Source organism: Onychostruthus taczanowskii, unplaced genomic scaffold (genome assembly GCF_017590055.1).
Source record: "Onychostruthus taczanowskii isolate IOZ18803 unplaced genomic scaffold, ASM1759005v1 scaffold1, whole genome shotgun sequence".
Lineage (NCBI taxonomy): Eukaryota > Metazoa > Chordata > Aves > Passeriformes > Passeridae > Onychostruthus > Onychostruthus taczanowskii.
In genome coordinates, this window is record NW_024496525.1 from 2,962,342 (window position 1) to 2,990,279 (window position 27,938).

At 46.7% G+C, this 27,938-nt stretch overlaps 2 protein-coding genes across 3 annotated transcripts; both read right to left on the bottom strand.

Annotated features, from left to right (window-relative positions):
• Positions 1 to 956: 956 nt before the first annotated feature.
• On the bottom strand, positions 957 to 23,403 carry CRY2 (cryptochrome circadian regulator 2). Of its 2 annotated transcripts, none has more exons than XM_041414805.1 (12): positions 23,194 to 23,403; positions 20,547 to 20,655; positions 16,936 to 17,078; positions 9,849 to 10,033; positions 8,455 to 8,543; positions 7,256 to 7,396; positions 6,453 to 6,764; positions 5,242 to 5,393; positions 4,925 to 5,127; positions 4,367 to 4,456; positions 3,733 to 3,871; positions 957 to 3,243 (listed from the first exon to the last, which is right to left on the bottom strand). In XM_041414805.1, the coding sequence occupies exons 1-11, from the start codon at positions 23,382 to 23,384 to the stop codon at positions 3,735 to 3,737; spliced, it is 1,752 nt and encodes a 583-aa protein (XP_041270739.1). In that variant the 5' UTR covers positions 23,385 to 23,403; the 3' UTR covers positions 957 to 3,243; positions 3,733 to 3,734. The 2 variants fall into 2 exon arrangements, with proteins under 2 accessions (XP_041270739.1, XP_041270660.1); XM_041414726.1 differs by having other exon boundaries at positions 3,733 to 3,874.
• A 969-nt stretch (positions 23,404 to 24,372) lies between these two features.
• On the bottom strand, positions 24,373 to 27,932 carry SLC35C1 (solute carrier family 35 member C1). The gene is made up of 2 exons (XM_041396436.1): positions 27,360 to 27,932; positions 24,373 to 25,626 (listed from the first exon to the last, which is right to left on the bottom strand). Exons 1-2 carry the CDS (start codon positions 27,898 to 27,900, stop codon positions 25,067 to 25,069), a joined length of 1,101 nt encoding a protein of 366 aa, XP_041252370.1. The 5' UTR covers positions 27,901 to 27,932; the 3' UTR covers positions 24,373 to 25,066.
• Positions 27,933 to 27,938: the final 6 nt, after the last annotated feature.

Here is a 27,938-nt window from a genome sequence, read left to right on the forward strand (position 1 = left end):
CTAGGTCTAGTGTATTTCATACAAATTCATGACTTAGCCTGGAAGTCATTAGCCAAGGGTCCATCACTGACAGGAGACCCAAGCTGAGCAATTGTTCAGAGCTCTGTAGGACTTTCTGCCCGGGTATCCACCCTCAGTTGAGAGGAGCCTTTACACCACCCTGGCACCCCAAAGCCATCGCTCTCAGAGCATCAAAAGGCAACTGCTCCCTCTGCCCGAGCAAAGAGCTCACCCCATGCTTGCTGTGTCAGGGGTGCCTGTGTCAGGTCAGGTATTGCCAGCATGCCCTGAGACACAGAAAACAGGAAACAGAAGCCCCCAAACTGGCATCCATTTCATGTTACTTTCTTTACAACAGCCTCCAGCAGTCCTCTGCTGCTTCTGAAACAAAGATGGTATCTTTACTAATGGTTACTGATGGCTTCTTCTTTCCTCACAACTGGCCAAATCTTTTTGAACTCAAACTGTTAGCACCCACAACTGAGGAAGAACTTGTCACAAAGCTAAGGAAGGCATAGATTTGATCAATCTACTGTCTTGTACTTTAACCAAGCATGCCCAATTACAAATATAAACAATGAACAGTCATTCCCTATTTGTCACACAGTTTTACCCACCTTTATCGTTTCAGTTGGGAAAAGATGCCAGAGTGGATGAATCCCAGCCTACTTACAAGGTTTCCTGAAGGAATCTTTTCCCTTACCTTTCTTTGACTGGCCTGATGTGTGTGTGTGTCATTCCCAGTGCTACTACCTGAGCTGCAGCTCTTTGAAATACCACCATCCATATCCCGGGCACTGAGAGAAACCTTGCAAATGTGATCTTCCTCGCCTCCACAAAGCCTTCTAGATCACTTAGATGTAGCCTCCCCTCCCTTTGACTCCTTACCCCCACAGATCCAGCCCCAAAAATTCCATTTACCAAGTGAAATAATTTGGATGACAGCAAAAAGAGGGTTAAAGACATTTATAAAAAGTTTTATTTACAGACCTTTCATTGCCTAAGCATGAAACTCTCCAAATGACAGAAGTCACAATTTCTGTAACCTATGTGTACAAAGTGCATGTCTTTCCCCTTTCTTCTCTCTGTAGCAGAAGATGGGGGTAGGGCAGTATCTCCTTTTCTTTACACCTTTATGCCCCAAGACAATAGGAGTAACAGCTGGGTCAGACTGAAGGGAACAAGACCTGTTGATGACTGGGTTATCCACCAGGCAGACTATGAATAGTAGTTTGGAATAAAGTAAGGTTAGGAAAAGTGACTCTCTGTTTACTTGTTCAGTCTGCCCAGTGGATTCCCTGTGGAAAAAGAACATAAGATCAATGCCCCAGGGAATGAGAAGGAAAGGTTATTCAGCTATTCATTAAATTTATTCACAGACTCAATACAACCACTTCAGGTTTCTCAGGTACATTTGACTCAGTTTCTATTCACAGCCCTGTTGCTGTAGGCTCAAACACAGGCTCCAAAACTGAATCTGATTATCCCAGTGGGAGACACCTCCTGTACTCCCCAAGCAGTTAGTTGCGTAAGCTCACATACAGCCCCACACTATCTGTGTCAGGCAGGGATGAAAGGTTTTGGACAGCAAATGAAAACAGTGCCAACAGCAGCCCATTGCACAGGATGAGCTACTCAATCTAATTCCTCTTGGAAACAGCCTCAGGAGAGCACCTCCTACAGTACCACTCTCCCTTGCACTCTTTGGCGGCAGGCAGAGGCGCTCTGCCAGCACTGTGCTGACCTGACAAGTAACAGGACCCAGCAAGGAGTGTATGCTTAAGAGCCAGGAAAGCTACACAATCACCTCGCTAGGCTACAACGCACCAGCATGAACCCAAGTGGCAACGAGGAGCAGGGGGCAGGTACAGGAGTTCACTGTGTGCAAAATCAAAACACAGATGCCAATACAGAAAAGACACAGAATGGACAATGGACTCTAAACTCGAGGAAGTCCCACTTCAAGGAGCTGATGTGTAATACATCCTCTATCAGTACGAGGCACTGCACAGGCTACACACCAGACACAGGCTCCATTTGAGAGCTCTCAGTCAGGGAAGGAAATGCTGTGGAGTGCTGGGCCCAGCTGCAGCTTCCTTATTCTCTATTATTCTCTATTCTGAGATACTGCTTTGCTCATATCAAGGCATGATCTTTTTCTCTGAAGAATTCCTCCTTCTCAGAGTCACAGAATCAACTAGGTTGGAAAAGACCATTGAGATCATTGAGTCCAACCTGTATGGCCTAACATCAATATGTCAACTAGACCATGGCAATGAGTGCCACATCCAATCTTTTCTTAAACACCTCTGGGATGGTGACTCTCCCTGGGCAGCCCATTCCAATGCCCAGCCATTCTTTCTGCGAAGAACTTTTTCTTAATGTTCAACCTTAACTTCCCCCAGTGCAGCTTAAGACTTTGTCTTCTTGGCCTGTCTCTAGTTGCCTGGGAGAAGAGACCAACCCTCACCTGGCTACAACCTCCTTTCAGGGAGTTGTAGAGAGTTCCTCTTCCCCAGACGTCAAACAGCTCTGAAGCCACCCATTCCAGACAATAGCACTACAACTCACCTCACAGTGGCAAGGTTCTTTTGCAGGGAAAGTTTTAAGTGCCTTTCAAGTGTATCTGTTCTTGTGCTACAGCTGACCTTGATTTTGTTTCCATCCCACATAAGCATTACCTTGATTTACTCAGAAACAATTCTTTCCTCATCAGCCTAATGAAAGAAATACTGAGTTTTCCCTGGTCTCTCGTAGGATGGGTACTCTATTTTTGACATTGTAGCAGCTTCCTTCTTAACTCCTACTATAATTTGAATTAATCAGCATACATCACTACCAAGTACTATTGCTGAGAAAGGATGCTCACTATTTCTGAGATGTGCAGATGCTGATTCCTACATCAATGCACCAACTCATACACACTGAGCCATTGTCAGAAAAGAAAGATACACCTGGGAGTGAGCAAGTTGACAGAATGTTCTTGCCCTCTTTAATGTGGGCAGATTTTGGGCATGGCTGAGAAGAGATTTATTTGGCTCTCTGGAGACCAGAAAGCCAAATATTCCCAAGCACAAGTAATGCAGTGCCCTTCTGTGGCAGCTATTGGAATTACACAGTTATATGAGAGCTGGATTTTCTGCTGCAGATCTCAAGTTCCAGTCCCTCTGTGACAGCAGCTCCTACTCTTCTGGTCACCTCTTCAGCACTCTCTCTCTTCACTTGCAAGGTGCTTGTCGCTGGCTGTAGGAGAAAGTAAAAGAGAGAATTTGCCTTGACCTCCCTTGTCATACTCAAAAGTTGGCAGAACATGTGACTAGCTCCTTGCCTCCTGGGATCTGCAGCATTGCAGGCAGATGACTGGACCTGCTTGCTCTCCTGCTCTAGCCCATACCCTCACCAGATGGGAGAACCTGGCTGTGAGCCCACTCTGTGGAAGGAGAAGCAGCCTCACAAGAGCAAATGCACCAACAACTGTGCTTTGTGACAGCCCCAGCAGCAGGGCACCGCTCTCCACCGGACAACGGAGCTAACAGCGTCTTACACAGAATCCAAACGACCAGCAGGCAGACCACTGCCATATTTCTGGGGTGTGGAATTATACTTAGGAGCCTTACACATCCCTCCACAAGGAAGTCCATTTTGTTCATTAAAATGGTGGGAGTAAAGATTGAGCCTTATTAGCTTCCAGAATCACGTAGTTTAAGCCAGATCACACTAGGAGGTACTCACAATCACAAACTCTTTCCAGAGATCTCTGAAGTAGGGAGGCCTGTCACTTTGGCTCGTTTGTACAGTTCTTCAGGACATGGCTCTTCTGCACCCTCGTGTTTGCGTTTTGGAGAAGCCTGGTCTGCTTGAGACAGCCTCACTGCTGGAGAAGGAAGAAGAGTCACCACAATGGTTCCCCTGTGTTTAGATGGCCTCACAAGTACACCCAGGCCTAACCTGCCACAGAGCTGGGAGAAAGAAGGCTGCACAAGCAGAGACATTTGGTCACAGCCTCCCTGAAATCTTTTACCACAAAATCTTTGTTAAAAGCAGAATTAAGTCACCCCAAACACAAAAGTATCCTCCTTTGACAGAGGACAGCTTAATTATACCTGATTAACCCTACAGCAAACTGCACTTCTCCTTTAAGTGGCTGCATATGATCCCATACAGGCAATAAAAGATTCACATTAATGAACTGTTATTCTTCAGCCATTTTAGACATGAAGGCTCACTGGGGACTTCTGAAGAAAGTGTAAAGGAATGTGAATGTTTCCTAGCTACATAGCCTCTTCTTATTAGAAAAGGATCCTCTCCTGCCTATGACCTTTAACATGACATGCAAATCAAAAGCACACAAATAGCTCCAACTCACCTGTACTGGTACTGCAGCCCTGCCCTGAAGCTGAGTCTGTGACCGGGCCACTGAGATCTTCCACACAAGAAGGGACGGATGCCAGCAAACCTAGAGAATGGCAAGAGGATCAGAGTTAAGCAAAAAACCACAGCTGGGCTGGGAGAAGCTTTTCACAGAAATACTTTAGTGATCACCAACCAGCACAGCCATATCCCAAAGCAGGAAGAGTTCAGAGCTGCACTGACCCAGTGCTGACTACAGACACACACCATGATCCAGCTGTCCATTTATTTAGAACACACTGCTTAGGTTTTCTTACAAAGTGAAGAATGGACCATTGGTGGTATATAGATGGTGCCATGCTATCAGCAGCTCTCAGACCAAACACTCCACTCTTAACTGTCTGAGAACATAATGGAGCCCTCCCTGGAAACCAACTGAGCAGATTTGGCAGGCACTGCTTCCTCTTGCAAGGACAGGCCAGAGAGGCAAGTAATACCTATTTGAAATCATGACCTTTCCTCCCAGCATTTTATCTCCTATTAAAGACAAACTTTTGCAACTGCTGGTACTTACAGAGGCCCCTATAGCGTGACAGCTGCTGGTAGATCTGCTTCATGCGCTCGATGTTCAGTCGGCTGGTCTCTGCGTGATTCACCATGGGTTTGGGGTAGTCCACCCCAATGATGCACTTGGCTGCCTTCTGCACAGACTCTGGGGCATTCCATGGTTCGTAGATATAACGTGAAGGGAAACCCTTTAGTTTGGGCAGATACCTCCTGCAACACAAGCAAAGAGCAGTGTAGCACACACAATGCACAGAAAGTGCCATGCACCTGTGAGCCATGACTGACTTCAGCTTACGAAGATCAGCTCCAGTTAACATCACTTACTTCACATAGTCACCACTGGGGTCTGTGCGCCGTCCGAAGCCCACAGGACAGTAACAGTGGAAGAACTGCTGGAAGAACGCGCTGCACGAGAGCCACATCCAGCTGCCCGCGTTCACGCTGAAATCTGCATCCAGCAAGAGCTCATCAAACACCTGCAGCAATTGGAGGAAAAGGCACTGAGACCTTCCCGGGGGAGGACTTTGCGGCAGTAGGACCCAAGGTGCTATTTCAAATGGCAGGCATTGAGCAATGAGAACAGAGCAGCAGCACGGAGGTGATCTGCTGGCTGAAGTCAGTTGCCTGGTCAATGCATCTCACTTCCTGACACTTTCACTTAGCATGGTCTGCTCACGCTGATTAAGTGCTGGCTTATCTCTCATGCAGCTACAGACTAAATCACTATCTAGTGTTGCAGCAAGCTTTGGGTATTGATCCTAGCCTGGCAGGCATTACGAGTGTAAAGCACCAACCTTGGGAAGGAGAGGATGCTGCACAGAAGAACGTGCACCAAAGCAAGAAGAAAGAACCCCTCTGAAGGTCCCAGAGCACACTACCACTGAGAGGCAGAAAGGTTTCAGCAGTAACTCACTCACATCCAAGCACAGATGCTAGATTTTAGGCAGCACTTTCAATTATGCTCTTTGTCAGCTTTGTGACTAGATGATCCTGCCTCCACTTTTTGTGTAGGGCAGTATGTACACTGAGTAGGTTCAAGCTGTCTGTCCTTTCAGATGGCCCAAGAGGAGGGTCTTTTACCTCTTTCCTTGAGAGACTCTAGACTCAGATTTCAGTCATGGAGCACTCCCTGACCGGCACCGTGATGGAATTTATAATGAGGAAAAAGGTCAGGTTAAGAAGTGACATTGAACTTGCAACGAAAAGAGATGGACTGAGAGAATTTTTACAAACCCACCCCCTGCCTCCCCCAAAATAAAAGGCCCCCAAAACCCTAGTCTGTATTTACCAGTGGGTCCCAAACACATTTAGTTATGGTTACTTGAGGCTCGTGACACAGTCAGAGCCTTGCAGTAGAAGTCAGAAAGAAGTCAGGTTGTTGGCTGGCCAAAAGCCTGCTAGCAATTCCTCTCTTCCATGCACCTTTCACACGTGAAGCAAAAGCCATACCTGTGTGCCCATCCTTGCAGCAAGTGCCAGGGAGACTTTGTTTTCCTTGTGGCCTCCTGCAAATATCTGAAAATGGCAGGACTCACCCTGACTCCTGACTCCCAGCTGATCCAGAGGTCACCCCTGGTCAGGAAGCAGGCCACCGCGTGTCTGGCCAGATGGTGGATCCACCCTTCTTGTCTCAGTTGGGTCATGATTGCATCAATCCAAGGGAAGCCTGTCTTGCCTTCTGCCCACTTTGCCAAAGCTTCAGGGTTCCTGTCCCAGGGGATCTGTATGCAGATGGGATTCCCCTCCATGCGATCAAACTTTGGGTTGTTGGTGGCTGCTGTGTAGAAGAACTCCCGCCACAGCAGCTGTCCGTACAGAGACAGGGGGGGTGTGCTGTTCCGCTTCACCTGTGGAGAGGGAGCACGGCTGGTCACGAGCACACAGGGACTGGCTTCACGAAGCTGAGCTCTGAGGCACCCATGCACTTACATTTCCCAAGTCAGCTACTGACCACTGCCATGAAGGAGCTCAATGCCAGATCGCCCCTTAGCAGAAAGCCCAGATGGTAAAGTCAGAGCACTGACAGGGGTCACTCAGTACAATGACAAGTGACTGGAACAATGTGAAACTAACTGTAAATGGCTCTACACGGCTCATAACACAGAAGTCCAGGCTGAAGAACAAGGTACCACCAGATTTAAGGCCTGTGTGAGTGCATACAGGAGAATTACTTTCTTACCCATGAGCCTCCTCTTGTAGTAGCAACAAACTCGGCGCAACAATTAAATGCTAGGGAGGCAACTTATCTTTTCCACCAATTCCAGCACACTCTGGCAACCAGCATCATGCTATATATGCTCAAACCCCACCTGCCCTCCAGGTGAACCTGTTGTCTTACCTTCTTATACAGCTCCCAGAGACGATAGTAAAACAAGCGGCAGGACAAGCAGCCAAAACGCAGGTAGGGACTGAGTCCTGTAGGGCTGGCCAGCAAGGAATTGGCATTCATCCTTGGTCTTTCGTAATTTGCAACCCATGCCTAGACAGATTCAGGAGAAATGAGCCAACAATCCCTTGCATTTGTGGGATGCTGCTAAAGGCAAGCCTCTGTGCAGGTGGTGAGGCCACTCACATCTGACAGCACAGTCTCTTTTATTCACTTCCAACCACTGCTGGGAGAGGTCTCCAGCAGGCAATCCCAACCCCATGCCTCATTCAAGAAATGCAGAACCTTTGCTCCAGGATTTAAACCAGTCAGTTATTTTGCCCAAGAGGGTTAATTTGCTTTGCATACAGGAGCTAACAACCTGGAGGATTCCTAGGGATACAAGCTAACACAACTGTTTATGTCCAGGTATGTCTATCTCATTTCACACACTGAAAAAGTAAGCTGGGGAAATTCAGATGCTTTTGTGGAGCATTATGTTGATAATTTATTCCCTCTTCAGCACAAGTATTTATGCTTTGATTTCCACAGCTGCCATCAAGCCACCCAGCTTGATGGATTAAAGAAGTACAAAATGGTTAAAACCGAGCCATGCTTTGGCAGCTGGGTCACCTTTCATTACTTTGAAATTGTTTGTGTTGTGCACTATAATCAAGAACACCAGCCCCATTGAAAAAAATCTGATTATTTCAACAAGGGGCACAAGGAATGCCAGCCAGTGAGACACACTGTTAAGATGCTGATGGACAAGGGGAAGGCATTCTTTTATAAGCATGTAGTTCACTAATACCTATGGTAAAGATAAAAAGAGATGGTATGCAGTGTGCAGCAGGGACTGAACAACTTAACAGGAGAATTTCCAAGTTTGCACTCCTGTAAAGGAAACTGAGAAGTAGAAACAAGGAAGAGTCCAATGTGTTTCAAACAGCAGCAGAAATAATATACTGCTCTAAATTTTTGGATCTGAGGAAGCCCATGGGCTCCCTGCTCCACACAAAGATCACAGGAATATGCCAACAATAGCACACATTCCTTTCCACAGATGAATGCTATGACTACTGCTAGGAAGAGCAGGGAATGGGGTAACAGGCAACCCTACATTTTTCATTTGGAGGCAGTCTGCAAGAAACACCATTTCAATAAGGGATTACCTTTCTTTCCAAGTGTTTATCCAACCGTGCCAGAGCTTCTGTCTCCCCTCCTTGCCAAACTGCAGGGGCAAGACCATCTGTAGGAAAGCCTGAGAGAAAGAACTTTGTAAGATTTGAAGCCATGCCTAGACAAAGGGCACAGATACAGGATTATGCACTAACAACAGCAAGACAGTACATACTACAGCTGCCTAATGTGGCTTACTTGCTGCTCTAATCCTTGTAGAGCAGGCAATATGGGGAGAGCCTGCTCAGGACACCGCACTTCAAGGGCCTCTCCCTGCAATGCCACAGGCAGCCTTATGGTGACTTTCCCCATTGCTCACAGCCAGCATTCTCTCTGGTGTGCCAGCACTACCCACAGGGCTCTGCTCCAAAGGCCACAGCAGCTGGCAATTAAACATCTGCTTCACAGCTCTGCCTTACAAAACACCTTGCCATCGACATCAGCAGCTCACTAGACAGCCCAGCTGCTCCTGGTGAGGCTCCTATTCTGCTGAGGCTGGTGCTGGGGAAGGCCCTGGATTAGTGCAAAAGAACCACTGCAAAGGGGAAGCAATAGTGCAGTCCCCCTGCAGTGCTCTGGGCAGACAGAGGAGCCTCCCCTGGCAGCAAGCAGAGCAGTGTACGGTTACAGGGAGTCTCACATTTGGCGAGACATTAAAGAAAGTAGATCCATGCAGGACTGCAGGCCTTAGGATACTCCTGTTGTGAAGCCCCACGCTTTTACACGACTGTTGAAGCTGTGCCTTAAGGTACCAGGAGATATTTCCTATAAAGCTGGTATGGAGCCTCCAGTCACAGACACACAGACAGTACTCTGCATTATTCCTTTCTTCCCTTGCATTTAGACTCACTTCCCTGATGTAGGTCTTGCATTCCTTATGCCTCAGCTATTCATTCTCCTTCTTCAAGTCTTACAGGACTGTAAGGCACAGCACGATGAGTGAAAGAAATTTTTGTAACATCTTTTGTCTTGCCAAGTTCCCAAATTGGTGCCGCTTGGCAATAACAGAATGAAATTATCTAAACCTGGTACACTGATAGTTTACCTCTTCAGGTCTGTTACACAACATGCCTGAGACTGCAGTAGGAGGAAAGCAGCTGGTGAGGACATGAGATCCTAGTACAGTGGTAACATGCTCAGTATAGCAGAGAGCACAATGACAGAGGCAGAGCACTTCAGAGCAGTGCTAAAGGGGATGCTGGGCATCAGCAGCAGTGCAAGGGACACCAGTGTGTTATCACAAGGCCCGGCACTTGCTGAAAAAATTAGGGCATACTATGGCTAGAGGCAGCCCATGTCAGGTGAGAACACGTGCCAGCCATGGAAACAGTTCCACTAAATCCTGTTTCAGATGGCAGTAGTCCTTGCCTTCACTCTTGACACATACCCAGCTCTTCCAGGGATGGGACCCCATAGACATCGTCATGGTTTTCCTGGATGTCCACTTTACATGTTTCCATCTGCTGACTTATTACAGTGCTCACTGGCTTCTTTGGGAGCTCCATACGGCTAATGATGGCCTGGAAGCGCTTGTAGGTGAGGGGTGGCTTGTGGCCATTCAGCTCAATTATTCTGGAGATAAAATAAACATGGTGAAACAACACAGCCTCACTACCACAGAAGACACAAGGAAATGACATCCAAACTGGACCCTGCTATCTCTGCTCAGGACAGCCTTTCACTCTGGATACAGAAATCCTTATAGATGTACATTTTACTTGATGCATCCCTCAAAGGGACATTAAAATCAACCAAACAAAATTCTAAAATACAAAACACCATATACTTCCTCATCTCCATAGGGAAAATAAAATCCCTCAAAACAGCTCCAGCTGAATCAAGCTGAGCATCATATCTCTCTCCTGGAGCTTCCTTATCAGACCCCTGTATGAAATTTCTATCTGATTACTGCCTTTCTGTCTCCCCAAGGTGGCAAATCCTAAACCTGCATCCAGGTCCCCTGACACCTTGTGATATCCTAATTTGATTCTGACCGTACTTCCTTCTTGTCTGACACAGAAGACTCAGCCTGTTAGTGACCTCTCCTCCACCTAGCTTGGATGAGACAAATCCCAGTTTGCATCATTTCTCTCTCCCTGTGATTAGAGAGATCACTATCCTCCTCCATGCCATAAGGTCACGAGCAGCCCTGTCTCATGGTACTGACCTGTGTCAGCTCACACTATGGAAAAAGACAGTCATGGTTCTCCATTCCTCTACTTCACCAAGCATCCACAGCCTGCTGAGGCCATGCAGTCTTATTTTTCCTGGGACAGAGAGCTTTAAGAAGCCCCCTAGGCAAGGTAAACTTCCTCAGGCTGAAAGATGCCATTTTTAACCCCTCTCCTGTAGGAGCGGAAGGAGTTAACAGCAAAGCCGACAGCACAGGGATCGCCCGCATTACATAAAGCGGAGGCAGGCAACCCCACAGCTCCCACAGGAGCTGCAGCATAGCAGCCTTCCCCACCCATTACAATCAACAGCTTACGCAAGGGGCCGGGCTTACAGCCGAGTGTTCCGGCGGCGCCATGTGCCGCCCTTCGCCCGGGGCCGCACGTGTGGCGGGGCGGAGCGACACGCCGGCCCGGCGCTCCGCACGTGTGCGCCGCGGTGACCCCGCCGCGCCCGCGGCCCCGGCCGGCAGCGAGCCCTCCCACACACCCGGCCGCGGCAAGCGGAGCCTTCCCCACGGGCAGCACGGCCGAACAGATTAAAAATGGAGCCGCCTGCAGTCTCCTCTCGGTTTTCTGCTTTTCAGTGGTAAACACTGGGAGATAAAGACATTAACGAACAGGGCAAGGAGGGAGGGAAGGCCATCGGGATGTGCACAGAGTGCAAAGTACTGTACATTTTTAGTGCCAGGCTAAAGCAGACATGGCCACGGTGTGGGCACAGCACTCTGACACAGACATAGCCACAGACACAGATATATTTGCATTTGCCTTACAGCCAACACGTTCAGTTCTGCATCGCCACACCAGAGCGCATCCCCTCTGCTTTCCTGCATGCACTTTTTTGCTGTTTGTCTACATGTTCCACCCCAGAGATGGCAAGAAATGACAGAACGCATGAATACTATCCTTCACACTCTTCTCTGTGGCTGCTTTGTGAGTCCTCAAACAAGACCAGCCAAAGATCCCCAGAAAATTATTTTTTCCACTGGATGAGAAGTGAGGCATTTCCAGTTACATCACTCTAGAGGCTCACTTGTTTCCATAGGAATTCAGAGCTTGGAACAGAAAATGTGACAAACCTGCGCTGGGTTTGCCCTGAGGTGCTTGTGATGGAGGCAGGGAAGCTACTTCTTCCACACTGCCTCTTTTTTCAGTCCTGCTGAAGCTGCCGTTGAGTCCGGGATCCACACCGTTGTACAAGATCCACAGCTAAAACTTCTGTGGACAGCTAGCTACTTGGAGCAAATCACTGTGACCAGCAGATGGATGCTAGTGTCTGTGCTTGAAATCCTCAAGGATGTGAATAGGAGTGAAGTTACCTAGTACTGCTCCTGAATTCCTAAAGACTTACTGGGTCTGGGACACAAATATTTTAGGATAGGACTAGGACAAGTTGCACATTTCACAGCACCTGACACTGGCAACTGCCAGGAAAAGAAGTACTGAATATTGGATATTGCACAATATGGGGTATTATTCTACACTTACTGGGTATTGTAGTACTGTTCAGCCTTCTGTAAAAAAAGGTGTACAGGAAGCTCCCCAAGCAGGAGTCCTTTCCTTCCTCATACTGACCTTCTAATCCAGGCCACACACTTTCACAAAACTTTCAATGAAAAAAAAAGGGAGGCTCCTCCCCAGGATTTAATGCCCCCACTTCACCCATCTCCCCCAGCCTAATTTGGCACATGCAGCAGTTGTTCTAGTTTTCTTGAAGTGTAACAGAGAATCACTGTATTCGTCACACAGAACCTAACCTTAGTTAGTGAGCACACCCAAAACTGGCTGGGCTACCAAACTAGCAATATGCTGCCCAGCACTATCTGACAGTAGTACCTTGATGCCAGAAGTTATGAAGGTCTGTTTGACCATCAGTCATTTCACCTCAGGAAAGCAGGCAACCCAAACCTGACCAAACAATTCCAGCACTGCTATGATTATAAGGCATCCTACAGTCAGTCACCTGTGACAGCAGTGTCTGCAGACTCGAATTCACACCCTCACAGGTGTCAGCTTCTGAATCATCTCCACAGCAGTGTCCCTGCAGGATGGCTAATGGGCTTAGGAAAGCTGCTGGCCTCAAACACCTGACACCTCAGCTTGCTTGCAAACGACAAGGCTGGGTTCTGGCAAGGGACTGAACGTGTTCCCCCGCTTCCTTACGGGAGGAAGAGCTGGCTGCCAGCGCTGGGCATGCAGGCTGCCCAAAGCACCCCAGGACCAATTCACATGGACTGTTTCGTTAGCTTTGCCAGCTTATGCAATTGCTCTGATCCAAATCCCCGCTCCACAGAGCTCATGGAGGGCTCTGTTGAGAACAAAGGGCATTTCTACAGATTCAGAGGGGAGATGGAGAGATAACCAACTGATCTGTCCCTCCAACAGACACTGAACAAAGAACAAGCAATTCGGCTTCCACAGAAACACATACTGAGAGGATGAGAGATGAAGAGGTGACTTGATGACAGGCTGGGTATCAGCAGTGGGGGCAGACACCTGACACCAGAGCACCGTGCAGGACAGGAGAGGGTAACAAGATGTGGCAGGCAGAAGTTTGAGTAAACCTTCTTAGAAATAACACACCTTTTTGGCATAGTGTACTGAACTGCAGAAGCACCAAGGCATGCACGTTTCCCCATGCTTGGTTCACTTAAGTTAGCACGTGCTCCTATGAGAACACATTCTACTGTCATTTCAGCCTTAGGCTAGAGTATTTGAGGAAAAGATGATCCTGATGTATGCTGCAAACACACAAGATCACAGTGTTCTTTTCCAACCTAAACCACTCCCACTGAACAACCCAGCCTGCCTGGGATTACAGAACCACAGTGCTGACCGTAAGCAAACACACTGCAAAGGATTTAGATCCTAAGGAGGAGAAAACAGTCAGATCCAGGGAAGAGACAAAACAACCCGTCATCTAGAAGTTGTCAGACAGAATAACTGTCAAGTAAAGGCTTATGAGCAGGCTCAGCTGATATCCAAGAAATCGTATTTTCTGTCTGACTTCTACAATCTGAACATTGCTTATCTTGACTGGGAATTCCCAGATTTTCTTAGGAGTATTTACCAGCACTGATGTTCATTTTCTACACCCCTCTCCTTGTTTTGGGGAAGAGGAGGTGAAAGATGCTCTGATAATCACATGGCTATGCTGGCAGTGCCAACAAAGGGCACATTGTAATCTTCCTACTGGGTAAAACTGGTCAAATTCACAAGTTAACTGAACAGGCTCTTGGCAAATGTTTAAAAGAAGCTGGTGAAGGTGGTACCAGGAATACACTGCAGGGGACAAGAGAGGTGCTGGATTCATTTATGTAGGAGTGAAAGATTAGTCTAAATCGTTTGAAACAAGGCTGACAATCTTGTCAAAAACCTGATTAAAGAAAGAAGAGAAGTAGGATGCCACCACCAGGTATTATTAATACCTGTTAATTATGCAGGAAAAACATTAGGGTGAGCAGAGGGACAGCACATACATGCTTCTAAGCACATAGCTTAGAAGCTGCAGGGAGAGATACTCTGAGTCTTCCAGGAGAAATACAGCATCAAAAACTATTACCACCTGCTGAGAAATCTCAGAGATGCCAAGAACCAAGAAATGTCAGAGTAACCAGACACCTCAAGTACATCCACACAGACTGGGTGTCTACCACACCCCATCACCTCCCAAAACCCAGTTTTCTATTTGCCATAAATGACTGCTCCATGAAACAAGAAATCAAGAACCCACAAGAAGTGTTAACTCAATCTAGTCTTAGACAGTGCTAAGGTGTAGCTGCAAATGTTAGTTATCACTTGCCTGCTCTAACTGTGACTTTAGCATGCATCAATTGAACACCCTCCCAGGAGCAATAATACCATACAGATATGAAAAACTATTTCTGAAAGATCACAAGAGTCAAAACAATTGAAGAATAGCATCAGCTAAGACAACAGAGGCAGAATCTGTTGGAAAAATGAAGACAAAGATAGAAACCCACCAAACTTTGGTAGGTTAAATAAAAAACCACAGCCTTCTTGCATCTCTGAATCAAAATGAAAGTTTGAGAAACCCTTTAAAAAAAAGTGTAAGTAGTAAAAAAATCCAATAAATACTATCCTCTTTTCAGACAGTCAAAGCTATTTATAGGCCCAAGAGGTGCTCAACTCCTTAAAGAAAGGAGAGACTGTAAGAGCACAAGAAAACCCCTGCATAAATTTTTGCAGATGTATTCACTATGGAGGTATCTAGGGAGGTTAGACTCTTGGGTTTTTTTTTACAAAAATGTATCAGATGCTGTGACAGATTGGGAGACCACCAAAAAGTGCCACAAAACAATGCTATACTTGAAAAGCTTGCCAGGGCCACCAAATATTCATCCATAAATTGTAAAAGACGTCATGAAATACACAACCTAATAGCTGCTTGCTGCATGCAATATAAAACTGTCCAAATACTATGGGGGGAAAAAAAATTCATACCACTCCAGATTTTAAAAGCATTTCAGGGGCATCAGAGGGACAAATGAATAGACTGATGTGAACATTAAGCAGATGGGTAGAAAACACTAATGGAAACAGTGAATGCATGGATATATGCAATATGTTGGAGGGTTAATATGGCCTTGGCAAAAGGGAAGTTGTGCCTGAAAATCTATTAGAGACATTTGAGCCTGGGGCAAGGGAGATTTAGTTGATATATCCTATGTGAATTTTGAGAAGTCATGTGACTACATCCCTCACTGTAAAAGTTTAAAGAAACCACAATAATTTACAATAAAGGAAAAGGTTCATGCAGACAGAAAATTCTTCGATTTACAGAATTAGAGAAGGAATCTATTTTTCCAACAGGAAGAGAATCCTACACAGAGCTGAGCTAGGGCTTGTGCTGCTCAATATTTTTTACAAAATATCTGGGAAGGGACGAAAAAGAGCACGATGATAAAGATTCCTGACGCAATAAGCTGTCTGGGATAGCTAAAGATAAAAGGCAACTTAACAATTTCCCTATATACCACATAACCAGCTGCCAAAAATATCAGATGAAATTGCAGTGTTGGTCATGTTGTTTCTCCATATGCAATCTTTAACTTATTTATACAGTAGCAGCCTCCCAAATAGCTATGACCGTTCTGGAAGGAAGCCCTGAGACATCAGTTTAATGTTCAGTAGCATTCAGAAAAAACAGAAATAATGCTACTGTTAGGAAAAGACAGGACACATTATAGCATTCTAAAAATCCATGTTGCTTTTACATTTTGCACTCTCGTTGTCATTTTCTCCACTGCTCTCCACCTCTAGAAATACCTGGAAGTATAAAGAAAGTAAAAAACAAGAGATTTAGAACAGATTCCACCTGAAACTTTCCACTTTGGAAAAGACACAGATGACATGAAGAAGAATGTGATGGCCATTGACATTGGAGGGGTGAGGATGTAATAAACTTTGGTAATAAACATGGATTTCTAATGCAGAATTAGAAAACAGCACCTGCTCACAAGACAGGTTCAAGAATCCTCCTCACTCCAGAGACAAGCATTTCCACACAGTATGTGCTAACTGCAAAGGTCCTTCCATAGGAAATTATGAATGTTAAAGATTTATAGGAGAAAATCTACATTCAGCATTACTGGCACAAGTCACATCAGAAAGAAAAGGGGAAAAAAGGGGGAAAGAAAAAAAAAAGCAAGCACCCTGTAAGAATAGTACTAAAAGACTGTACTGACTTTGAAGTCAAGCATACCTTAGAGTCTTAGCTGAAAGACTGTCACTACCATTTAAAAATCATATGTATATAGAGCGATTATACATAAAAGTAAACATATAAAAACTCAACATCAAAACAACCAACACAGCAAACACACAACAAAGAGAAAGCATTCAGATTTTAGAAAAAGGAAAGTTTGCACCAATCTACCTTGCTTCCAGCTGTCCTGACACATCCATCAGTTAAAAGCCCTGCTTTCATAACCTGTGTGAGACAACAGCTCAACTACCTTTATTACAATGAAGCAAAAAAAAAAAAAGCAGTCCATACATTGAGGACATGCTCAAGGAGAGCAATCAACAGCACACAGCTGAGCAAATTAAATGACACTCAAGTACAGAGTTTAATAAGCTTGAGGCAACACCTTTCTGTACATTCACGTCACTGTCAGCACTTTGACGTGTTCTAATCAACAGTGGAGTGTGTCAAGTAATCCTTATAGGCTCGCTCAGGATGTCGGTGATCAGTGCAATGGAACAGACTGAAGTCCCTGCAGACACGACAATCCCAGCCTAGCCCTGGCAGCACCTCTGCCCTTTCTCTCCCCGTACCTGTCCAGGTCATAGAGGGTGTGGGAATTCTCTATCACCACCTCCACACCAGCCTCCTTGGCCAGTTTGATGATAGCTGCATCCCTCTCCTTTCCAAACGGCTCCGAGTCATATTCAAAGGTGAGACGAGTGACTCCCCACTCCTGCAAGAAAAACAATACACCCAGCTGTCAAACAGAAGACTATTTCTAACCAGCACAATTACAAATTGAGATTTCAGAATTCCTAAGCAGTTTAAAGTTCTGGAAGCTTGTGAGTGTTGCTGTGAGAAACAGCAATCTGAATTTGAGATAAGCAAAGAAGCAATAATTTTATCAGCTCTAGCAAACACCAGATCTCCTAGGCAAATTTGTAGATGTCAAGTCTAAAACACATCAGAGGAGTTCAGTTCTTGTCTGTTACTCTTCTTAGACTTCAGCTCAGTTCCTGAGCCTATCAATAACACGTTTTGTTGCACATGCTGTCCTGAAGTAACCTTACCATCCTCTTCCAGCATTTGCAGAAAAAGCATTTCAGAAAACTCTTTCAAAAGAAGTTCTGCTCAACCCCACGTGTTTTTATGTGGTGACATTAAGTAAAACCAATACAGTCTAAATTTTTCCTGATATCTCTTTAAAGACATCACATCATAGGAAACCAATGCCCATCCCAAACAGAAAGAAACAGGAAACTGAAGGACATAGGACAGTAACTGAGTGAACCTTTCTGGTGTGCACAGTAGAGTATGATACTGCAATTCAGATTTAAAGTCCTGCCTTTTTGGAGTTATTTTAGAATTTTAGAATTATAGAATGGTTGCAGCTGGAAGGAACCTTAAAGATCACTTTGTTCCAACCTCCCTAGTCAAGCCGTGCACTCATTCTCATCTTCATAGCTTTAACAGATCCCTCACAAATGACATGGCATAGGCCTTATGAAAGAGCACTCAGACTCTTCCAGGCTTTTCTAAAGCACAGACTGTTCTCAAAGTCTGTGGCCTAGTTTTCCTCAGGAAATGAATCCTATGAGAAGAGCTTTAATGGTTTCCACAGCGACTCTCCCAAGACATCCATCAAGCAGAGCAGCAGCCCACAGACTTGTTTAGCAAACACAACCAGAAATCTACAGACATTTAAAAAACACCCTCACACAACTAAGAACCACATTCTGCAAGTGAGACAGTCTGAATCACCCCTGTATATACAGGAGACTTTCCTGCCTGCAAAACAGAAGCAAAGCACGAAGAACAAATGTGGTAGTTCCCTGAAGACCATTAAAAATAATGCCAAAGATGGGGAAGCAGAAAACAACTGCACAACCCACCTACATTTCTAAACTTGCAGACTCAGCCCTAAAATTAATTTTAGGAAGGAAAGAGAAATTAACAAGTTATGTACCAATGAATGTACATCTTAAAGAGACCCTCCACCCATTTTTCAAAGTAAGAACAAGACAGCATCCATAACTCAGAGCAGGGGTCAGACAGACATTCCAGGCCCTGCCCTGCTCCTATTTAACAGCTTCGTTTTAAACTTTTCTTTCTCCTATAATAAAGCCAGGAGAAACTGGAGGACTTGGAAAAGATGGACTTGGTCTCAACAGAATACACATTACTACCTTGAAGGAATGGAATGAAATGAAATAAAAAGCCATTAGGCTTACAGGGATTGTAGGTAAGCATCCAACACTTTAAATTCAGGTATTTCCTACAGTTTTGAGAAGGCCACTGCTCTGTGTGAAGCAGCAGTACACAGGAAGCAGAGTACAACCAACTAGAAAACCTTTTACCTGTATGACAGTAAATTGCTGCAGATATACAAAAGTCATGACTGATGACTTGCTTCTTATTATCTAACCTAGAGCAAAGAAAAACTGTAGGGAAAAAACACCAAAGGGATTGTGAAAACACTTCAGTGAACAAAGTGCGCTTTTATAGAAGAGGTAAAACTGCAGATGTTTATTCAGAAGTGAGACAAAAAACTTCTGCAAAGGTTAACACATTGCTAACAAGTACACAAGCAGTGCCTTTGCAGTGACTGTTAATGACAACACAGCTCAGCTACTGGCAGAGAGAGCAGAAGTTACATTAGGCCTAAGTGCTGCAGTAGCAAATGTCACGTAACTCTCCTCTTCACAAAAGCTGACAGCAAGGCACGAGCTGCTGCTAATTCTGTGTTCAGTGCAGCAGCTCCAGAGAGGCTTCAATCCCTACCAAAACCATACATTTATCATGTAAGAGCATAAACTTCCCTCTACCTTTTTCAGCTCTGTTACAGTACATCTGAGATATTCATCAGCTCACCTGCCCAGACAAAACAAACTGCAACAAAAAGCAGTTCTGACTGATTACACAACCAAACTTCAGACTCTGCCAACTAGTTTTTGTTCTTTAACCAAATGAGCATTTTTCTCCAATAAAGTTTTAATTATCCTGTGAATACCCTGAACTAAAGAGGCATGAACTACTATTAGCTGGAACTTACTTGCAGATCAAAAGATAAAAATAATCCAGACTCTGAAAAGGCTAGAAGCAGCACATAGTTTGTGTCATGTGTTAAGATGCAGAAGCCAAAATAAGTATCAGTGCCCCTTCTCATCTGCACAGTTCAGTTCCTCCTCAGTACTAACTGCGCTCCTCCAGGAAATACATATCAGAACCATTTCCAGAAGGAGGGTACATATTCAAGTTCACCTCTCCTTCTCTGGCAGCTGGTCTATAGTAGGATTTGGGGGACACTAGTTCTGTCAACCATATGTAAAGCACAGCCCACATAACACCCCCAGCTCATACGACTATTAAGAGCCATGTTTTTTTGTTTTGTAACACCATCAAAGACATTGTCAAAAAGCTTCAAAAACACTGGGAAACACAATCTTAGAGCAGGATGGAGAAGAATGACACTGTAAGAAAAGCCCTGATATTCAAGGAGATGCTCTTCTTAGCCCTGACATCTGCAGCAGTGACATATCATATTGGAAACATACCCCACTAATCCATTATTGATCACCAAGATAACTGCATATTCCATGTCCTAAACAGTACATCAGCAGGAAACTTGGACCCAAGCTATATCCTGCTGCTGAGGTGACTAAACTGCAGTCTTGAACAGAAAAAGAAAAGGAAGGTCAGCTAACATAAAAGTGCCTGAAATTTGAAATTTTAACACAAAATCCCACTTGCAATTCACATACAGATCAGTACTTTCTTCTGCTGTCTGTAAAGGTCTATGGACACAGAAGTCTTCCTAAGTAAAAACTGCAATAAGAAAATTGCCAGAAGCTCTCCACAAAGAAGGGTCTGTGTGTCACAGTGCAGCCCTGTGAGATGTGACTTACAGAAACAAAGTTCAAGACCACCATCCAAAAAGAGAAGCTTGAGCACCCTGATAGTAGGTTACACCCTACAAATACATTTCTTTGCAAGTCTGAGTTGAGGTGCAGATCTGGCTCCCAAGCTGGTCCTTATAGATAGTAGTTAGTTAGTTGTAGTTAAGGAGGAAAGTTTTTTATAATGAAGAACTAGTTATAGTTACAGAGATGCTGAGAGAGTCACCAATTATTAGGGAGTGAAAGCGGGTTTAGCACCAGGTCACAATTTTTCTTCATTACGCTCCAAAAAATTATTCTCTTACTTTAAAGAGTCTTGGGAAGACATCTGTTGGCTGCCCTCGCACGACAAACAAGCGAGAGTTCAGTTTCCTTAAACTGTTGTCCAGATCTTCCAGGGACTGGAGAAGAAATCTGCAGAGAAGAAACAACAGCAGTTAGTGTCAGTCAGATGGGTTAGAGCTAAAAGGCAAATGAGAATTTGCATGGACCTCCAGCAAACCTGCATCACCAAATGAAACTGGAAGTTTGGACAAGAACCAGAAAACAAGAACTCATATTTACCTCTGCTCTGTCCAACAACTTTTATGAGATTGTAGCACCAGCCAGCTCCCATTCACTCATATGCATTTGTGCTTGTCCAGATCTAAGAGGCTTCCAGGATGTTCTTCCTACTGCAACCTACTTCCCACATTCTCCCTCAGAGGTGGGAGAACACCCTTGTCACTTCTTCTCTCCACATTACATGGAGAAAGCACAAACCACATAATTTCCTACTGTACATTTTTTCACAGGTTTTGGGGCAAAAAGGGATTTTGGATAAAAAGCAGAAAAAATTTTGATGCATTACTCCAGGGGAAATTAATGAAATACTGCAAGAACTGTGCAGGTTTTGCAGTTCTAGCTATAAATACACCATGTCACAGCAAAGAAATGTACTCTCCTAGATCATCAGTAGCACAAGACTGAGCACCAAGATCTCCTGAAGCAAGAATCATCTGTACTTTGAATAACTGCAAAGAGAACTGCAATTCACCTTGCACCATGAAGGCACAGAGATGAGAGCATACCAACACATTCTTCTATTCCCTCTCACCCCAAAACTCTAAAAAGCCACGTAAGTGCTTTCTGCATTTAATGGTATGTCTTACTGATCCCCACCAAGCTGTAAACCACCAAATGTGTAATATTTGCTTTCCCAGTCACACATCACCCCATCTACATAGTAACTTCACTTTGTTTTATTTAACTCTGCAAAAGACACCAGCTTTAAAACTTTAGTGTCCCCTCAGCACCTGGCACTGCTGGCAAACACACAATCCTTTGTAAGTGAGCCTGCCAGCCCTTACCCTTCCCTCTGTCCTCCATGCCCACTTTGCAGTGGGATCTGCCAGAACTGCCTCAGCTCCATAAAGACCCCTCGCAGCCAAGGAAAGCCAAGCTACTACAACTGCACTGCAAAGTGGCAACTTCTCTTTCCTCAGCTGCACCGCCCATAATGGAACTGTGAGCTTCCAGACAGAACAAGTTGGCTCTGCACTTCTGGAGGGAGAAAAGGGCGCAGGTTCACAGAAAGACGTGCACACTGTCACGAAGGAGAACACCCAGAACTAGATCCAGGTAACCTAAACAAACCACTCCCTGAGGCCCAGCCCACTTTCCATTTGTTAAGTACAAACATCAACTGTCTGAGGTGTTCTAAAAATTTTAACAAGCGTTCATCCTATATGGCTCACAAATGCTGGGCAGTTAAATAACAAGGGTCTTTCAACACGATAACGGTTTCCCTCCCTTCACAACGTTGGTGGACACAAACAAGGATTTAACAGATCAGGAATTAATCTGTTGTGCCACCACTTTGGTTCTTCCAAATGAGGACAGCCAGCAACAGCAGCACGTGAAAGGCATTTCTGTTTGCTGCTGTCTGCAGAAAGTCTGGTCTATGGCAAGACCAATTCAGATCCCTATAACAGAATTCACAATTTTCTGCACTTTGAATGACTACGCTGAGGTAACTTCTGCACATTTACAATTTTTAAGCCATCCTCTGCTGTGGGATTCTAGAAACATACAGATATGACCCATACAACCCCATTCCTTGAAATGAAGCTAAGGTGCACAGCAGAAGCAATCAATTACAGCTACAGTTTCCCTAGTGCACAGCCCCGTGACATTCCCAAGAGCTCGCAAAGCATCTTTAGCCAGGTGCTTGTCTGTCGACTTCCTCTGAGGGGGCAGTGGGAGATCTACTTCACTTGTATGCAGGGGAGTCTTGCCCAGGAGCATCCCTATCTGGACTGGGGTTCTAAATGTTTAGGCTGCTGAGACCTGACACAACAGCATTATGTAATGTTACTGGCTACAGGCACATGAGGTCTTGATCTTTGCACAGACGAGACTCATGCTCTACACTTTTCCGTTTGCGGAGATGAGGAAAAGCCCATTCAGTTTCACCTCTAGTTTCTCAGCAGCAGCCGATGTGTATTTCGCTAAAAAATCCGAGCGATGGGCGGAACGGAGCTGCGTGCGCACATGCCTACGCGCCCGGCAGCCCAAGGGCACAGGGGAGGCGTGGTCCACCCACGAAGCTGAGAATGCTTTGCCCTCGTCTCTAAATTCAAAGAAAAGGGTTTCCCAAAGCTAAGTGTCCATCGGTTGCTGCTCTCATACACTCGCCGCACTGATAAAGTCTAATGACATTACATAAAATCGAAGGCATCCTCCCACACAGTCAGGCAGCACGGCTCACAGAACCGCGGCGAGGCCGAGCGGACAAGGCACAGCCTCTCTCCGGCAGGAGGGCCGGGGGGAGCAGTGAGTGGGCTCGACAGGGACGCGTGCGCTGCTGCGGCCCCACGGACACGGCCCACACGGCGCCCAGAGCGCTCCGGTGCCGCGGGAGCCTCGTCCCGCGCGGTCCCACCCGCGGCCCGCAGGCCCGGCGCCACTCACCGCCAGCGGTTGATGCCCACGGCGGAGGAGGCGGCGAACCAGGGGTCCAGGATATAGATGCAGCGGAGGGACGTGGCGTCCCGCAGCGCTTCCTGCAGCGCCGGGTTGTCGTGGAGCCGCAGCCCGCGGCGGAACCAGTGCACGGAGCGGCACAGGGCCGGCGCCGGGCCCAGCGCGGCCGCCGCCGCCATCGCCGCCGCCCGAGCCGCGGTCCCCGCCCCGCGCGGCGGGGCGGGGCGGGCGGGGGCGCTGTGCTGCCCCCCAGCGGCCGAGGCCGCAGCTGCCGCCTGCGGGGCGGCGTCGCCCGAAACCGCCCCGGAAACGTCGCTGGCACCCCCAGAGAGAGACCCCGAATCTAGTCGAATTTAGTCAGCAGGGCTGGTCAACGTTAAAAATCTCCATTCCAATAAAAAAGGAAAAAACAAAATATGCTCAAAGACCCCAAATGGCTGCCTGCATCGAAAAGGTACCTGTGGCTATGAGCCCTAGAGCAGGAGCCCCTCCCACCACCCCCCAAATTCAACAGGAACATATTTTGGGCAGAAATGGAGTGTTCTTCGGTAGGTGTGGTCAGACATCACTCACGGGACATGGTACATCATGCAGGATCCATGGAGCAGGGTATGAGGCAATGGCATGGCCGGCCCAGGATCGCTATCAGGGTAACTTCGTGATTAAAAGGGCCAGGGATTCAGAGAGCTGGTGCAACATCACAGCTCACCACAGGACGTCTGTTGCTGCTCACCCCAGGAGTCAGAAAACAGCACAGACACACTCTATTGCATAGATCCAGACTGGGGCTGTGGGGTGGGCTGGGCAGAGATTTCTGCAGATCTGTTCAGCAGCAAGTTCCAAGCAAAGGAATTGATACAGTTGAGCGAAACTCATCGCATTGAAGGATTCACAGAGGAGCTACAAAGTAAACATGGAAGAAGCCCCCTGAAACAAGGGAATGGGTAACAACCCCATTTTCAATACAAACCTACCCCTACAAAGAGGGTAAGGAGAAGTGTTGCAAACCCTTGGTGAACTGGGATCCCCACCCTACAGCAAAGTGTTTCAGAGTCACTTCTCCGCTCCTGCGTGTCACCGGGTTGTCACACAGAGGCCAAGCTCCCTCCTCCCTGAGAAAGGCCACAGGAGCGAGCATGCTCTCCTCACTGCATACAGTGCCGAGAGAATGAGAAGTTTAATTCCTGACTCTTACCATGCTTCCTCAAATTGAGAAACCAGTTATAAAGCAACACAGGAAAAAACCTCAGAAGGATGTGATACTCTTTGGAAAGGTGTTTTGGTGGCACTGCTGTTGCTTAGACTTGTACATAGCCAGAAGGGAGAGAATTTCCATCGTCTGCACTGAATGGGGCAACAGGAAGAACAGCTGTTGCAAAAACCTTATACAGCAAAACAGTTTACTGAATTCTAACGCAGACAGTCTGGCTACCTGCCTCTTCCTTACCTGCAGGTTCAGGATTTTATAACTCCAGATTGCATTCATTCAGTTAATTTTAGATCCCTAACTACACAAAGCTCCCATTCCAGTCTGTGTCTGATAGGAGCCCACATCACCACCCCCCCCCACCCCCAACAAGATGCAAATTTCCCAGATTAGGTAAATAACAACATCCATTTTAAAAAACAATCACAAAAAAAACCCAACCCAGTTGATCTCCACAACACATGCTCTCCCCATCTCTGACAACAGGGTGAGATAAAACATCATCCAGTCAGGTCTTTGGCTCTGGTTCCTGACACAGTTCCCCATACACTTTGCAGGTGCATTTTTTCCTGCTCCTTGCTCTTCTTCTCCCCAGGAGGAAAGGAGCACCAAAGGTTATCCGTCCAGTCCCAAATATAGAGGTGCAGGAGCCACCTACACACCAGTCTCATTTCTTTCACCACTTTTAACATTAGGATCCTCTTGCACCTTTCTCATTTCCAGTCCTTTCACCCACGTGTAGGCAAAGGAGCCCCCCAGAACCATCAAGTTACTCGTCCACCACAAGAAGCTCTTTGTCTCCTCAAAGTAGATAACAGCCAGCACTGTTTGTGCACAGGCCTTGGCTGTCCCAGACACATTGTGGGTGAGTGGGCTAGTGAACTTAATCTGAAGTCCAGTCACGTACCCAATGGCAAAGCCAAACACTCCCCCCAAGGTCATCATGCCCCAAAAACCGGGGCTCCCCAGCTTGTCAAAGTGGTAGAGGGTGCGGAACTCGCCCAGCAGCACCATGAGGGGGAAGAACAGGACGCAAGCGTTGATGTTGTTGTAGAAGGTCAGGCGCCAGATGCTACCATCCACCACAGGCAGCACCTTCTTGGTGTAGATGGCATTGAGAGAGACACAAAGGCTTGCTAAGATCCCAAAGAATATACCTGTCCATGACAGAGTACCCTCTGCTCCTTCCTGGTCAACACCCAGCCAGAAGCCACCTGCAACCAAACAAATCAGGCATCATCTGAGCAACTGCTGAAAGGCTCAATACAGTCAAGAATTCATAATTTACTTTATAGTGAACAACAACAGAGACAGGCTTAAGAGCTTCCCCCTTCTATTATGTGAACCCACAAAATGCCTTCATTGGGAAGACTTATTTTGGGAGTGCAGGAAATTTACTAAATTTACTGTTCAGGTAATTCAAACTCAGAGGACTAATTTCCACACTGAGCAGGCAGCAGTTCAGAAACTACTATTCCAGCTAGTCTTTGCATATAGGTAATTTTCAGGAGACCATTTTGTTTTTAATTGAAAAGGCTGAAAATTGACATATAGGTAGAAAGTATATTCTTCAAAGTCTGAAAAAACCAAACTTTATAGACTTTTCTCTGCTGTTAACAGGAAGGAAAATATAAGTCAGAGAAGAAGATGGAAAGATAGTAAAAACATGGATGCTATATTAAGTATGATTAAAAAAAAAATCAAAAGGCAGCAACTGTGTGCAGTACCTTCATGTTAAACTTTGATGGGCAAAGCACTGTCTAACCACCTCCAAAACAGGAGCTACAGGCTTTGCATCTCCAGGGCAGAGAGGGAGACCTCTCCCCATCCAGCTCATAAGCAAAACATAAAAGGGAGATGAGCTACTGAAGGAGCACTGCACCACATTTTCATTAGCTGCTTCTTGTTGGAGGCTGTCTGGGAAGTTGCCTGCAAAGCACCTAAGAGGCTTGAAACTAAGCCCAGATACAAATGGGCTCCATGCACCGACAGGAGGGGCTTTGGGTCAGCCACAGAGGACGCTCAGCTATGCTGCTATAGCACACAGGCAATGCTCTCACAGCAAAAGGAGATGCAGCCAGGAGGACAGAGTCTTAACCTCAGAGAAACCCTGTCGGGCTGCCAGGCACCACACTCCTGGGCAGTGCCTGAACAAAAGATTAGCTGAAGGCAATTGCTTGCATCACTTGTAGAAAAGACAGTAGCTCTGTTCCTGTTCAGCTCTTCTCTGCAGATGAGATGTTTTCATCTGATTCCATCCGGCTGTCGAACACTAAGTGAACGCATGCACACCTGGAACCAGACCGAAATGAACAGCTCACCATTCTTGGCATCTAAATGGCCCTTCAGTGGAAGGTCGCTTTTGGGATTATTTTGCCTTTGGAATGGATGAGTTATAAGCATTCCTGTTAAGCCACTCAATGCCTTGCCCTACATCCTAACCACACGCCCAGATCTTCTGGTGGTGTTTTATGCTTGGCTTGATCAGCTAACCCTTTATCACATGCATTCAGCCTATTGTAAAAACCAATTGGCTGACTCTATTGTATGGTCCCAGTGGTGCTGACATAAATGTTATTGTTACCAAAGTTAATAATCAACAAGAACTTGGGAACAGGGAGAAAGCCACCTGCTATTTTACGGCCTGTAAAGGGGGAAGAAAGTAAAAGGTAAGGCAAGTCAAACTTCATTAGAGAAGTTTTAGTGCTCAAAGGAAAAAGGGAGCTGTGTCAAATGAGAGCAATTTTTTCTCTTAATGAGTCACCTACATCCTCCAGCCATACAAATTTGGTTGCCATAGACAGAGCAAGGCACGAGCCCTGAGCTACCCCACCTCACCCGGGAGCTGCCATGCAGGTGGGGATGACTTCCCAAGGGAAAGACATCCCACCACCGTCTCTCCGGGGCTGGCTGTCGGGTGGGAGCAGCCCTGCCTGCTCCCCCTCACCTATGATGACTCCGCAGGCCAGAAGGGCATAGAGGGAGGTGGTCTGCTTGAGGAGGAGGTAGGAGAGCAGCACGTTGAACACGGTGGTGAGGGAGCGCCCCACGTTGTAGAAGGCCACGCCGACATGCTTGAGGCAGAGGTTGTTGGAGGTGACCATGCCGATGAAGACGGCGGAGAGGGGCAGGACGCTGCGGGACACCTTGGGGTCGAGGCGGAGGGCGGGCAGGCCGGCGCAGGGGGGCCCGCAGGCCGCCCCCAGGCTGAGGCCCAGGCAGAGCGCGGCCGTGAGGGCGCACTGGAAGAAGGTGACGAAGAGCGGCGCGTCGAGGCGCAGCGAGGGGCTGTCCAGCAGGTACTTGTTGAGGAAGACCATGGCGATGGAGGTGAACCAGTAGAGGCAGACCACCACGGCGATGCGCAGCGCCCGCAGCAGGAAGGGCGCCTGCCGGCCCCCGCCGCCCTCCGCCGGCAGCAGCGGGTCAGCGCCGCCGCCCAGCGCCATCCGCAGGATCCCCGTCCGCGTCAGCTGCGCTCTGCTCATGGCGGGCCGGGCCGCCAGCGACGGCCGCCGGCCCCCGC